General features: G+C 35.8%; 1 protein-coding gene across 2 annotated transcripts in view; it reads left to right on the forward strand.

Annotated features, from left to right (window-relative positions):
• pik3r3 (phosphoinositide-3-kinase regulatory subunit 3) overlaps positions 1 to 13231 on the forward strand; it is a 321047-nt gene that overhangs the window by 300023 nt on the left and 7793 nt on the right. For both annotated transcript variants that reach the window (XM_003220270.4, XM_008109543.3), the window contains 8 exons: positions 2851 to 2962; positions 4905 to 5003; positions 6712 to 6892; positions 8060 to 8185; positions 9051 to 9193; positions 10611 to 10787; positions 11588 to 11662; positions 12564 to 12734. In XM_003220270.4, the coding sequence (XP_003220318.2) occupies positions 2851 to 2962; positions 4905 to 5003; positions 6712 to 6892; positions 8060 to 8185; positions 9051 to 9193; positions 10611 to 10787; positions 11588 to 11662; positions 12564 to 12734 (1084 nt within the window). The remainder of the gene's footprint in view (positions 1 to 2850; positions 2963 to 4904; positions 5004 to 6711; positions 6893 to 8059; positions 8186 to 9050; positions 9194 to 10610; positions 10788 to 11587; positions 11663 to 12563; positions 12735 to 13231) is intronic.

A 13231-nucleotide genomic window follows, 5' to 3' on the forward strand; every position in this document is an offset into this window, starting at 1 on the left:
CATTGTTGGAGTTGGTACAGAAAGATTAAAAGAAAACACAAACATGCCCTACTCTTTGGAAACAGAACCTTAGGCTAACTTTCAGTAAAATGAATTGGAACATTGCTTGTCCTAGGATCAAAGGGTGGAACTTGGATCATCTGCCATCTTCCCTTTTATATTAGAAGCTGTCAGCCTCTTTTGATTGGATGAGATAGAAATAAGGTACTGTTGCTGGGGTGGGGGGTGGGCGGGGAGAGGACAAATTAGGATTTTTTCTCCAAATAGTTCAATTTATTTCAAAACTGTTGCTAGGCAACTTGGTGTAGTGCTTTCCATCAGTCCCCTTTAGTCACTTCGTTGGGTTCAAAGATTGTGGTGTGGTTGAAGGCAGTATTGTGATTGGCAGGCTTGGCCTTCAGATGTCTCATGGGTGCTGTTTTCCCAGAACTGAAAACTGATATTTGGGGAAATAGGGCAGAGTTTTAGATTTTAAAAATGGGTTTATTCAGCAAGGGTCGCTTGCTTATGAAAACAGTGAACTTTTATGCTTAAAGTGTTCAAAAGAAGCATTTGAAATTGAATTGTGTGTATGATGTTTACAGCTTTGGTGTGGTAGGCATATTAGGTGAAAAATATAGGAAGCAGTTGATTTATTCAAGTTAAATATTTCATTTAGACTAGAGATCAGGAAATTTTACTTTCACTGCTGTCTGCATGTAAGGTGATAAGATTTTTTTTTTTGTTGCTCCCTGCCTCCAATCCATTTCCATGCACAGGTTGCTTCATATTTCATGTTGAGTGATCAGCTGCTGTACTTGATATGTGTTAATTTGGGTGATTTTGTTCTCAAGAGAGATCTTGAGCTGCATTGTTCTGCTAACAAGAACAGTAAAGGAAAAGTAAGAACTTACTTGCTGTTCTCTTCAACTTTACATTCTTTGTCACCTGTTATTCTGATTCAAACGTTTCCTCACTTTGCATAGTTGCTGTGAGCCCAGATAACTGACAGATCTTTGTGCTGATTACATGTTTCACAAAATAACTACCTTCAGTGATGAGGGTGAGGGTCGATTCATGGAAATGTTTTATGTGCTCAGTCTCTGAATTCAGTGAATTCATTCACCTCAACCCACTCTGGGCTACAACTTGGTTGCTGAAACAATGCTTGAGAAGCGCTGGTTTTCCCATATTTTGCTTCCAATTTAGTCTCTAGTAGCTATTAGCCTTTGGTTAAGGGGAGGAGGTGGATATGAAAATTATGCTGTCCATCCTTGGCCAATACAAGATATACCCAGCTATAGCATTTTTGAAGTCCATCTTCTTAATACTTTGCACCATCTTGAAGTTTTCCAAATATTCAGTTGAAAGCACTGGCTTTCATGCCATTAGCATCCAATATATCATTAAATCATACAAACGCACGCACGGTCATGAGTTTTCTTGATTGTGTGTGCTAACACTGCTTGTAGCAATCTTCGTTATTAGAACGACATGGCAAGTTATCAGCAACACAGTGTATACCAGGGGTCCTCAAAGTTTTAAAGCAGAGGGCCAGTTCACAATCCTTCAGACGGTTGAGGGGCCGAATTATCATTTGGGGGGAAAAAAATCCTATGCACACTGCACATATCTTATTAGTAGTGCAAAACAACAACAATAACAATGAAAGAACAATACAATATTTAAAAATGAAAATAATTTTAACCAACATAAACCTATCAGGATTTCAAGAGGAAGTATGGGCCTGCTTAGGCCAATGAGATAGTCAGGTTAATTAGGATTGTTGTTGTTGTGTGTCTTCAAGTCATTTCAGACTTTGGGTGAGCTTAAATCCAAAATTATTTATTTATTCATTTACTACATTTATTTACTACATTTATATCCCACCCTTTTCACCCAGAAGGGAACTCAGAGCAGCTGTATGTACATACAATATATTATATTATTAGCATAGCACAATATTAGCATTATATATTACTATATTGAACTATATCACTATACTGTAATATTATATGTAATATATAACATATAATTAATATTATATGATATTATTATTAGTATTATATTGTATAAAATAATATTATTATCAATATAATATGTATATACAATATATTATTAAAACGGATATAAAAATATTATATTATAAATGAGGGCGGGGGCCAAGTAAATGACCTTGGAGGGCCGCATCCGGCCCCCGGGCCTTAGTTTGGGGACCCCTGGTGTATACCATCTAGCTACAAACTCATATCCATTCATATGCACTTTTATGAACTAGCTGACTTATGCACCTGCTTGTACTGATGGCTTATAGCAGCAGTAAGAGCAACTGTTTGCTGTAACCAGTCGACTCCTTTCCAGCTCTCTCAATGGCAACATTATTACCATTCACTCACATAGGAATTCACATTCAGGGAGTTGAATTCCTTCTCTGAAGGAGCCTGGCACTGCTTGAAAGTGTTGAAGAGATAGTAACAGAGCTTTTTGGCTCATGGTAGAAACAGTTGGGAGTTTAAAACTGCTAAAGCTACCTGAAAGCTCCTATATACACAAGACAAAGATTGTATCTGAACCAGGTGCCTGTCTAAACCAGTCTGAAATCCCAGTTAAATTTAAGAGATTTATGTGCTCAGAAATACATGCAGGATAGTGGAACTATTTTTATAGCAAGTATATAAATTAATGTCCCACTGAAATAGTTTTTATGAGTAATCAAAAATCAGCTGGAGAAATAAAATATACTTTAAGCCTAAAGATGTCTTTCTTCAGTTTTGACAGATACTATATTTTGCGTTATCTTAAGTTAATACCAAATATTTAAAGTTGCTGTATAAAGTCAGAAAATTAAATCTGTCCAAATTTCTTTTTCAGCTCTTCCTCCAAAACCTTCCAAACCAATAACTCCAATAAATACAAATGGACTAAAAGAGAATTGCATCTTATCACTGCAGGATGCGGAATGGTACTGGGGAGACATCTCAAGGTAAAAAAATTATGTGCTAAATTGGCTGAATTCTTGGCTTTCCTTCATATATATGTATTTCAAATGTGTGCTCATTTGGGCAGCATTGTGAAGATATTGAGTTTGAAGTTAAAGAACATGTTCAAGCATATGTGTGTTAAACAATAACCACATTTATGGGAGTCCTCACAGTGAGACTAGGATTGAGAAATATCTCATCTTTTAAAGACATGAGTTTTTCCTGTATTTATTTTTTAAAAAAACACAAATTGAATTAAAGTTATACCTAGCTGGTCAAATAACCCAGGGTAAAGTGAAATCTGAATTGGATAGTATTTTCAGGTACGGAATCCTGCCTTTCTATCAGTTGTCTTTCTGGAGATTCGAATGAAGGGCTCAACGTAAATCGAACTCCCTAAATAAATTAAATAAGTCTGATGTTCTTTTTTCATGAAAAGGTAGAATATCAGAGACAAAAAAAAACATGAGGTCAGGCATTGTAAATTTGATATAAAAGGTTATGTACAGAACAACTCTGTGGAGGTATCAAGGATAGGCTATGTGCCAGAGCTGCTACCACATCCTGTGCCCTGCCAGCCAGAAAGGCCAATGGAGAGGGGACATATGACCTCTCCACACCCGTTTCGCATATGGATATTTCTATGTGTTTGTTTCTCTTTGGTTAGCAATAGCAGGTAGAAGAATAACTATACCAGCTCTGAGACTGGCATAGGATTGTGAGGGAATTAAGGGTTTTTGGACTCTGTGAATCATAGACCAAAACAATATAATCCTCCCCATTGCCCCATCATTGTACATCTATTCCTGTGCTGTTCTTTACAACCATATTAGGTGTACAGGTGCCGACAATTATATTATATTTATGACTGTACTAATTATAAGTATTTTCACTCTATCAACAAGGCAACAATCTCACTTTGTTTGTATCTCATGGGGAAAGGCTTTTCTGCACATAAACTGCCAGACATTGCTCCATGAATATTCTCTATATTCAAAGAAGTGTTTCTACATTTTGTCCTTGCACACATATAGAAGAGTCAGACAGAAATCCTTAATTTCATAATTGCTTTCCTGTCTCTAAACATAAAAGGTAAAGGTAAAGATTTCCCCTGACGTTAAGTCCAGTCGTATCCGACTCTGGGGGTTGGTGCTCATCTCCATTTCTAAGCCGAAGAGCCAGCGTTGTCCGTAGACACCTCCAAGGTTATGTGGCCGGCATGACTGCATGGACCGCCGTTACCTTCCCGCCAGATCTTTTGATTGGCATGTTTTCGAACTGCTAGGTTGGCAGAAGCTGGAGCTAACAGCGGGCGCTCACTCCGCTCCCTGGGTTTCAGCCTGGGACCTTTCTGTCTGCAAGTTCAGCAGCTCAGCGCTTTAACACACTGAGCCACCAGAGGCTCTAAACATAAAAAGCTTTTAATCCAGAGGATGTAAATTGTGCTCCATGTAGCGATAGTCTAGTTAGTTATAAAATGGCACATGTTAAATGTCTGTAAGAACCAATTCTTGTATGAGAAATACATGGAATTACACAAAACTGGAAACATGGTATAAATGATTTGAACTGGTCTTCTTTCTTGATTTTTTTTTAAAACTGTAGGAAATTAGGCTGATTTGAAGCAGCCCCATAGTTTCTGCTGATCATAGTTAATGTCAGTACTCAGACACTAGCATCAGACATTAGAAACAGGTTTTTAAGTGAAGCTGCTTGGGATTTACAGTATTTAAAATGCAAAACTTACCTAAGGCAACCCTAAAAGTTTGTTCTATTTATTATTCAAACACATCTAGAAAGTTACAGCTTAAAGACAACATACATGATCATTTAAGAAGTAAAACAGTGCAGAACTCTGGGTACACTTTTGCAATTAATAGTGTTCCTAAGAGCAAGGTAAATTAACTTTAGTAATGTATTTTTATCTACCTTTCATTCTTCCAGGGAAGAAGTGAATGACAAACTACGAGACATGCCAGATGGAACTTTCCTGGTTCGAGATGCATCAACAAAGAAACAAGGAGACTATACGCTGACACTAAGGTAAATAATTAGGAAATTGTAATTGGCACCAAATGATAACCTGGTGTAGGTATTATAACTCTTTGAATGTGAATGGTAGCTGTATCTTTCATTGTCCTGGAACTTTTGTTTTTACTTATCTGCTCAGTCTTAAAGGTATTGCAGGATAGAAAAAAAACAGTTGTACTGCAAAAAGGATTTCCATACATGCATATATAACATGTTATTATATGTTTGAAATTAGTAAACCTTCAGGCCTATAGTGCTAGATGCCAGAACAGAGTGAGCAGAAGTCCTGTGGATCCTAGACCTGGCAAAGCTCCTTGTTTTCCCCACAATAACCGTTCTTGTCACTATAAGCTTCCCTATAATCCCCTGCCACCCCTCACCCTCGGCTCTTTCCCTCCTTTTCTTACTTCCTCAGTTTTTGCTAAAACATTTTTGAAATGGGGATTTTTGGTGGTGAAATAAAGGTAGGAAAGTAAATTCCTATCTTTAATTTTGGTTTGGCACACAATTTAGAATCTTTTTTGCACAATTTTAGCAGATATTTTACTTGACAGTAAAGAAATACCAGTCAGGAAAAGGAAGATGAAGAATATGAGTCTTTTCTCCAGTTTGGATCCTTTTTAATTCATCCCATGTATCCAGCAGAAGCCAGTAAATGAGTCACCCTACCTTTCCTTAAAAATCCCACCAAACTAAACCATAGACTATAGTTTGGGAGGGGGAAAGTAAAGTAAGGTTTTCTGTTTTCTAACTCAAAGGGGGTGAAAGGCATTGTTCTGAATCATTGCCTTCCCTCTTGTACCTAGCTCCATGTTGGGGAAGGTGAGGAATATCATAAATTTTGACACACACACACACACACACATACACACACACACCCCGCCACACACACAAGCAAGAACTTGACTTCTTGTTGAGATCCTGTTCATGACCTTCTGGGGTCAGGCATGGTTAGTTTTGGACCTGCTGTAATGAACTACAAGAGAAGTGCTTTCTTTTCTCAACAAGAATTAACATCAACTATATTCAATTAAATGTGAATTGATCCTGTTGGCTTTCTGTTGTGAAGACCACAGGAGTATGAAATTCTTGTGTTAGGATAAAATATGGTCTTAACAGCCAATTAATATGTTTAGTTCTGATCTATGTTTTGAACCATGAATTTGAAAGTTGTAGAAAATCCTGTTTCAATGTTTAGTTTGTTTGTTCTGGAAGTACTGTTTCTGAAAATAAAGTATGGTGCAAAGCCTTAAAACCTGGAAAGAGAAAACATTTAAATATCTTCTGTATCCTACAGATTTTGAGGGAATAAACCCAGAAGTGCTATGCTTTTGGCAACAAAAACATGCCATCTAATGAGGCATATCAGATGCCAACTAGAGCTTTGGCATGAGGTTCTGTAGTATACCTGTGAGTAATGCCAAAGTAACAGGATCATATGAACAGACTAAAAGGTCCAATGATGCTTTATAAAATTCCTCAATATTAGCAAAAGGTCATGCAGTTCCATGCACCTTTGAGGAAATTCTAGTTAATCTTCTTTTAAAAAAACAGTGAAGCTTATGAATGCAGCATGTAGAATGTATTCTAATTATAATATTCAGTTGTATACGAGAGTGAAAATGTGTGCAAGGGTTGGGTTGGCTTTGTAGATTAGGATAGTTACAGCATCAAATATAACAGATTGTGATATAACTTTTTAAAATTTTCTCTTTTGTAGGAAAGGTGGAAACAATAAATTAATAAAAATTTACCATCGGGATGGAAAATACGGTTTTTCTGATCCACTGACATTTAATTCTGTTGTGGAGCTAATTAACCACTATCACCATGAGTCTCTTGCCCAATATAATCCTAAACTTGATGTGAAACTGATGTACCCTATATCCAGATACCAGCAGGTAAAGTTCCACAGAATATTGTCATTAAATGCAATTGTTTACAGTGGTTTCGTAAACTATTTTAATAGAGACAAGAGTGCATTAATATCAAAGATTTTCCAGCTAAAACAGACATAACATCCCTAATTTAGATATGTTCTTTTAAATTTAACTTTGTTATGGTCATTCACTGGCCATATATCTTAACACTAAAATCAGCAAGTAGATGTTTCAGTATTAAAAATAATATAAAATTACTGTACAAATTATCATAATAGTAGACACGTGTAGCATCAAGTGTGTTCAGGAATTGAGTAGAATCCAGCTTGGGTTTCATCTTCTACATCTTGTTGAGGCATATAGTTATGTTTCAAGTTTTAAAATCTCTATATACACTAGATAGATATATGACTTGGCATTGATCATTACCTTACTACTTCTTGCTTCCCACAAATTCTAGATCTTGCCATATTAATTGTTCTTTATTTCAGTATCTTTAGAGCTCTCTTAGTATGTATATTTCACAGAGAAAATTAAGAGTATTGAAAGGCTGTCATGCTCTTTCTAAAATAAATCTTGCCGATTAAGCAATTGATGTCAAGAGGTTAATGCTGTGTAACAAGCTTAAAATACTGGTGCACACAAAGGTCCAAGAACTAACTTAATGTCCAATATTCATACATATTTCTCAAGTACAGTAGAGTCTCACTTATCCAAGCCTCGCTTATCCAAGCTTCTGGATTATCCAAGCCATTTTTGTAGTCAATGTTTTCAATATATCGTGATATTTTGGTGCTAAATTTGTAAATACAGTAATTACAACATAACATTACTGCATATTGAACTACTTTTTCTGTCAAATTTGTTGTATAACATGATGTTTTGGTGCTTAATTTGTAAAATCATAACCTAATTTGATGTTTAATAGGCTTTTCCTTAATCCCTCCTTATTATCCAAGATATTCGCTTATCCAAGCTTCTGCCGGCCCGTTTAGCTTGGATAAGTGAGACTCTACTGTAATTGGTATAATGCTGGAGGAAATGTGTTGGTGCAAATATGGCCCCAGTGGAAGCACATAAATGTGCAGATAGGTATTTCTGATCTAAAACAAAGGCTTTCTAATTTCTGCAGTCAAATCGGTGCTTGAAGCTCTCATATAGAACAGTTTTCTTCTTTGACATCTGCAGGATCAGTTGGTAAAAGAAGATAATATTGATGCTGTAGGCAAAAAGCTTCAGGAATACCACACTCAATATCAAGAGAAAAGCAAAGAGTATGACAGATTATATGAAGAATACACCAGAACATCACAGGTATGTTGCTAGTTGACTCATAAATGTCTCAGGCCCAAACTAATTAGACAGCATTCCCCAGCCCATAATTGGAGATGCAAGCAAGCATCCATCTATCATACTAGGAAAACAAAGTCAAGAGCAGATGGAGCAAAAATTATATGTGAAAGAGTTTGTATAATTAGAGCAGCTAGAAGAAAGATTTATGAATACTTTTTCTGCTCACTGTTCCGACCCTATATCAAAGGTCGGGTTTTGGGATGTGTTGCTGTACAGACCAAGGTCTGGCTGAAGAGAATTGTTAATGTCATTGTGTGTATAGTCTTGCATGTCGGTCCAGCAAGAAACCTGTTTTGTAATGTCTCGGAAGAAAGCATCAGGACTCCCCTGAATGGTAGCCCAGTAAAGAATTGAGTAGAAAATAATCCTTTTGTTCCTTTGACTTGGAGAAACTTGTTTTGGCTAGGTGTTACTGTATAACAATTCCTTGATGCAATTTAGTGTTAAATCTGGACAGAACCAGGCCATGTATGCTGTTTGAAATACAAAGACAAACATCAGTATGAAGATAACCAGAAATGTTACTACAAAATAGTACCCCCCTTCTATCTTGTATTGCTGCATGGATCTAATTTTGCACAAAATCTCACCTTTTATGAGGTGAAAAGGGAAGTTGAAATGCCAAATAATATTCTTTGTCAGTTTAATTTAATTTTCTCAATATTGGAATCATAACACTTTTCATTATTGAATCATATTTTATGTATTAAGAACTCCAAATGAATAATCTTCTTTGTTTTATATAAATAACAATAAATATATAGAAGGCAGAAGACAATACTGTCAATGGTTAATGATGATCTTTGAAACTGTTTTTTCTGTATAGGAAATTCAAATGAAGAGAACAGCAATAGAAGCGTTTAATGAAACAATTAAAATATTTGAAGAACAATGTCACACCCAAGAGCAATATAGCAAGGAATACATTGAACGATTCCGAAGAGAAGGGAATGAAAAAGAAATTGAAAGGTAGGTCTGCCAAATCACTGTGTCTGCTGACAGTCCCTGGCCCAGTGTGACATTGCATGTCTCTTCTCCATGATTAGAATTGTTAGTTAAGTTTGCTGAAGTCTGAATTAAACAGAATGTTAAAGTATGTATTTAATCTAGTTTGACAAATAATATGCATCTCCCCGAGTCCCTTTGGGGAGATGGTGGCAGGGTATAAATAAAGTTTTATTATTATTATTATTATTATTATTATTATTATTATTATTATTATTATTGTTGTTGTTGTTGTTATTTTTATTAGCCTTGTCATTGTATGCTTTTAAGTCATTTCTAACTTATGGTTGGTAAATCTATTGCAAGGTTTTACGGTGAGATTTGCTTAGAGGAGGTTTCATTCTGATTTCTTCTGAGGCTGGGTTTCTATGGCCGAGCCTAGTCCAACACTGAAACCACTACACCACTCTGGTTCTCTTCATTATTTATGCTATAGTCCACTTTTTCCCATGCTTCAATTTGGCATTATTTTATTGCCAATTTGACTGTACCTGCCTACAATTTAGAATCTCTGGAATCTGTTATGTTAGTTAACTGTACTTATACCTAACTACATAGATGAACCTTGAACTGGTTCAGCAAGAAGCATGCTCTTTAAATTTTCAAATGAATACAACTTTTAAATATCTTAAAAATGTGGACTGCGAACTAGCTGTTTATTGTAGCTACTGTGTAAAAGACAAAAGGAACTCATGAGGTATTTTTTAAAATCTTGGTAAGTAATACCACCAACAAAAACAAACAAGTCTACATTAATATTAAACCAGCAGGACCCATACAAAAAAAACAGAAAAAACAGTTTGATGAAGCGAGAACTAAAAATTTAAAAGATAATAATAAAGTGCAAGATGTTAATAATGTGGGCTTCTATTAATAAAATTGAGGAGTGATCCACAAGTAGATTGCCTAGTATTTGCCATGACTAGTCACCTTATACCTCTAAAGATGAAAGCACAGAAAGCCTGGGAAATATTCAGCTTTTTCATTCTTTCCTCTCCAATTTGCTGAAATATAGATAACTCCAGCAAGACTTGTTATAGATAGGCAGGAAAGTTTCAGTTTCTTCCCATTTAAATATTATCAGGTGGAATAAAGTGGCAGTCTCTGCATTAGTCCTAAGGTTGTACTTTATGGATTCTCCTTTGCCAAATCTGATATTTACTTTTCCAAAGTCATAATTCTTTTTTCTGGTTTGATGCTTTAAATTTGAATTGAGAATACAATGCCTTTTAGTGGACTCTGTCCTGCACAGTGGCTATCACAATAGTTATGTGCTATGTAGCCATAGATGAGCTGCATGTATATTTTAAGATAAGAGCTTGTAATTTTATTTAGGTGCATAGTACTTGTGACTTTTAAAACATCATACATTGCTTTACAGGATTATGATGAATTATGAAAAATTAAAATCACGCCTGGGGGAGATTCATGATAGTAAGCTACGTTTAGAACAGGATTTGAAGAAGCAAGCCCTGGACAATCGGGAAATTGACAAGAAAATGAACAGTATCAAACCTGATCTTATTCAGCTGCGCAAAATCAGAGATCAGTACCTTGTGTAAGTAAGCATCCTTTATGTATAGACTGTAAGGCACAACCTATAGGAGACACCTTTTTTGCAATTAGGAAGTGTCTGAATGGTTAAAAAATAAACAAATATGGAGGACCTGATTCTGTCGACAGGGAGGTCAGAGGTTTGGATCCCTGTATTCCCTACCAGAATTCACTTGCTAATTGTACTAATGCCATCTTGTCTAATTTGACCATGAAGTGTATTGATGGAAAGAAAACTAAACTTCTTGACATGGCAGAATTTTAACATCTGGCCAGCCTATTCAGCACAAATTATTGCACAGCTTCTTACTAACTCTTTATTTACAGTGTGCTCAGTATTGTCCATTTCTAGTTCCAAGTAAATATTTTATTTCACTTTGAAAGAAATGAAGGGCAAACTGTACAAAATCCACAGTGTTGAACAAACTACAGTGTCAGAACAGAGAACTAAGCAATGTCTTCATCTGATTAGATTACTTTCTGGCCTTAGTGTTCCCTACGTCCCTTATATGCAGCTCAGGCATCATTGATCGAATGGGATATTGTCACATTTAGGTGAGGTATAAAGAGAAAATGGAATGTAGCCATGTGTAGAGACCGTGGTAGAGCCATAGTTCCTTTTCTGAAGCTAGCAAGCAGTGTATAACAATGCACAACTGGGTATTTGTTATGTTAGATGTATTTCTTCAAAATGTTGTAAAAACAGGATTATAGTTCAAGGTTTTTTGGGGGGATCTTTGATTGTCTTCTTGTAAATTATCATTTTAGACTGTATTAATAATGTGCCTTGTATCTCATTATCAGTTGGCTCAATCATAAAGGAGTGAGGCAGAAACGAATAAATGACTGGCTGGGAATCAAAAATGAAAACATTGATGAGTAAGTGTTTTGTTGCAGTAGTCTGAATTGTGTATCACTTTGAAGTATTACCAAACTGTATAAAATGTACAACAAGAGTATAATATCTGTATTATATTAATGTAGCTGCTATATGGATGTGTACTCTTTCCTTAAGCTAATGATCATTGGTTTCAAAGAGACCAACCAGCTATGACATAACTTAAATTAACATGTTTTTTATGGTTATGTAGACTACCAAAGGAGTCATTCAGAAATAATAATAATAATAATAGGCACCTATTACTTTTTTAAAATTGCCATTAGTGATAGATAAATAGTGACAGCTGGGCACTCATGGGAACTGGGTGCACTTGAAGGATTTGGTGGTATAGTATTATTATTATTATTATTAATGTATGTGCTGTTCTTAATACATGAATGAGTCTAAGATAATGGAAGTATTTTCTTGTGTACACTTACCTTGTGTTCCTAATTCTTATAATTGTTTAAGGTACTGACAGGGTTAGGGAGTCACATTGACTCCCCAAGAGGTGTTAGAGGGCTGCATCCCTCACAAAAAAATTTAATCTCTATATGCCCTTGATGGGGTGTTGCGGGGGCATTTTTCATTACCCCAGACTGTTGTACATCCTGGAGATGCCTTTTTTCAGTCCTCCCCTGTGCCTAAAATGACCCAGGAACCTCAAAAACTTTGCAAAATTTCCCATACTTGCAAAAAGTATTTTGGGCCAAAGATTGGCTTGGAGAGCCAACAAATAGTCCTGGAGGGTGGATGCAAGCCACACTTTTGCCACTCTTGCTCTCGGGCTTCGTCTTCTAATGGATGTTAGGAGTGATAGTGTTTCTTCTGAATTCATTCAGAAAATTTAAATTTTAATGCTGAGAGATATTCTGAAATTCAATTTGTTGTCTCTTCTAGTACATACTTTACGAACGAAGAGGATGAAAATCTGCCACATTATGATGAAAAGACCTGGTTTGTAGGTGATCTCAATCGTATTCAAGCAGAAGATTTGCTTTGTGGAAAACCTGATGGGGCATTTTTAATTCGGGAAAGTAGCAAGAAAGGCTGTTATGCTTGTTCTGTGGTGTAAGTAGTGATTCTTAGCTTACTATTTTATCAGGCACAGGGAAATTTGTCTTTAAGATGAGTAGACCAGTAAGGCTTTCCTCCACTGTAGTCCCATAGTCCAGAAATGTGCCTATATATTTAAATTATGCAACAAGTGGCGCTTCTTGTGTCAGAACAAAAATATAGTGGTGCATCCTTTCTGCAAAAAATTGAATAAAAATTAAATAGGGTTTGAAATTATTTCTTAAAATTTAGAGCTGATTATTTAGTAACTGGTTTTATTCATCTGTAAAAAATTCTAAAAGTTTGTACTATGCCTTTCTTCAGAGTGGCCAATCAGTAGAGATTGTGAAAACATCATAAGTCAAAATAACAACAGAACAAAGAACAGAAGATAATATAAAAAACTTTCAGAAGAGTTAAAACTCTACTAATAGCCAAAGGCTTTCTAAAATAAACTTAACTGTATGATGGAAGGCCACTAATGAGACAGCAAGCTATTTTAAATCTAGAAA

This window comes from Anolis carolinensis, chromosome 4 (genome assembly GCF_035594765.1).
Source record: "Anolis carolinensis isolate JA03-04 chromosome 4, rAnoCar3.1.pri, whole genome shotgun sequence".
In the NCBI taxonomy this organism is placed as follows: domain Eukaryota; kingdom Metazoa; phylum Chordata; class Lepidosauria; order Squamata; family Dactyloidae; genus Anolis; species Anolis carolinensis.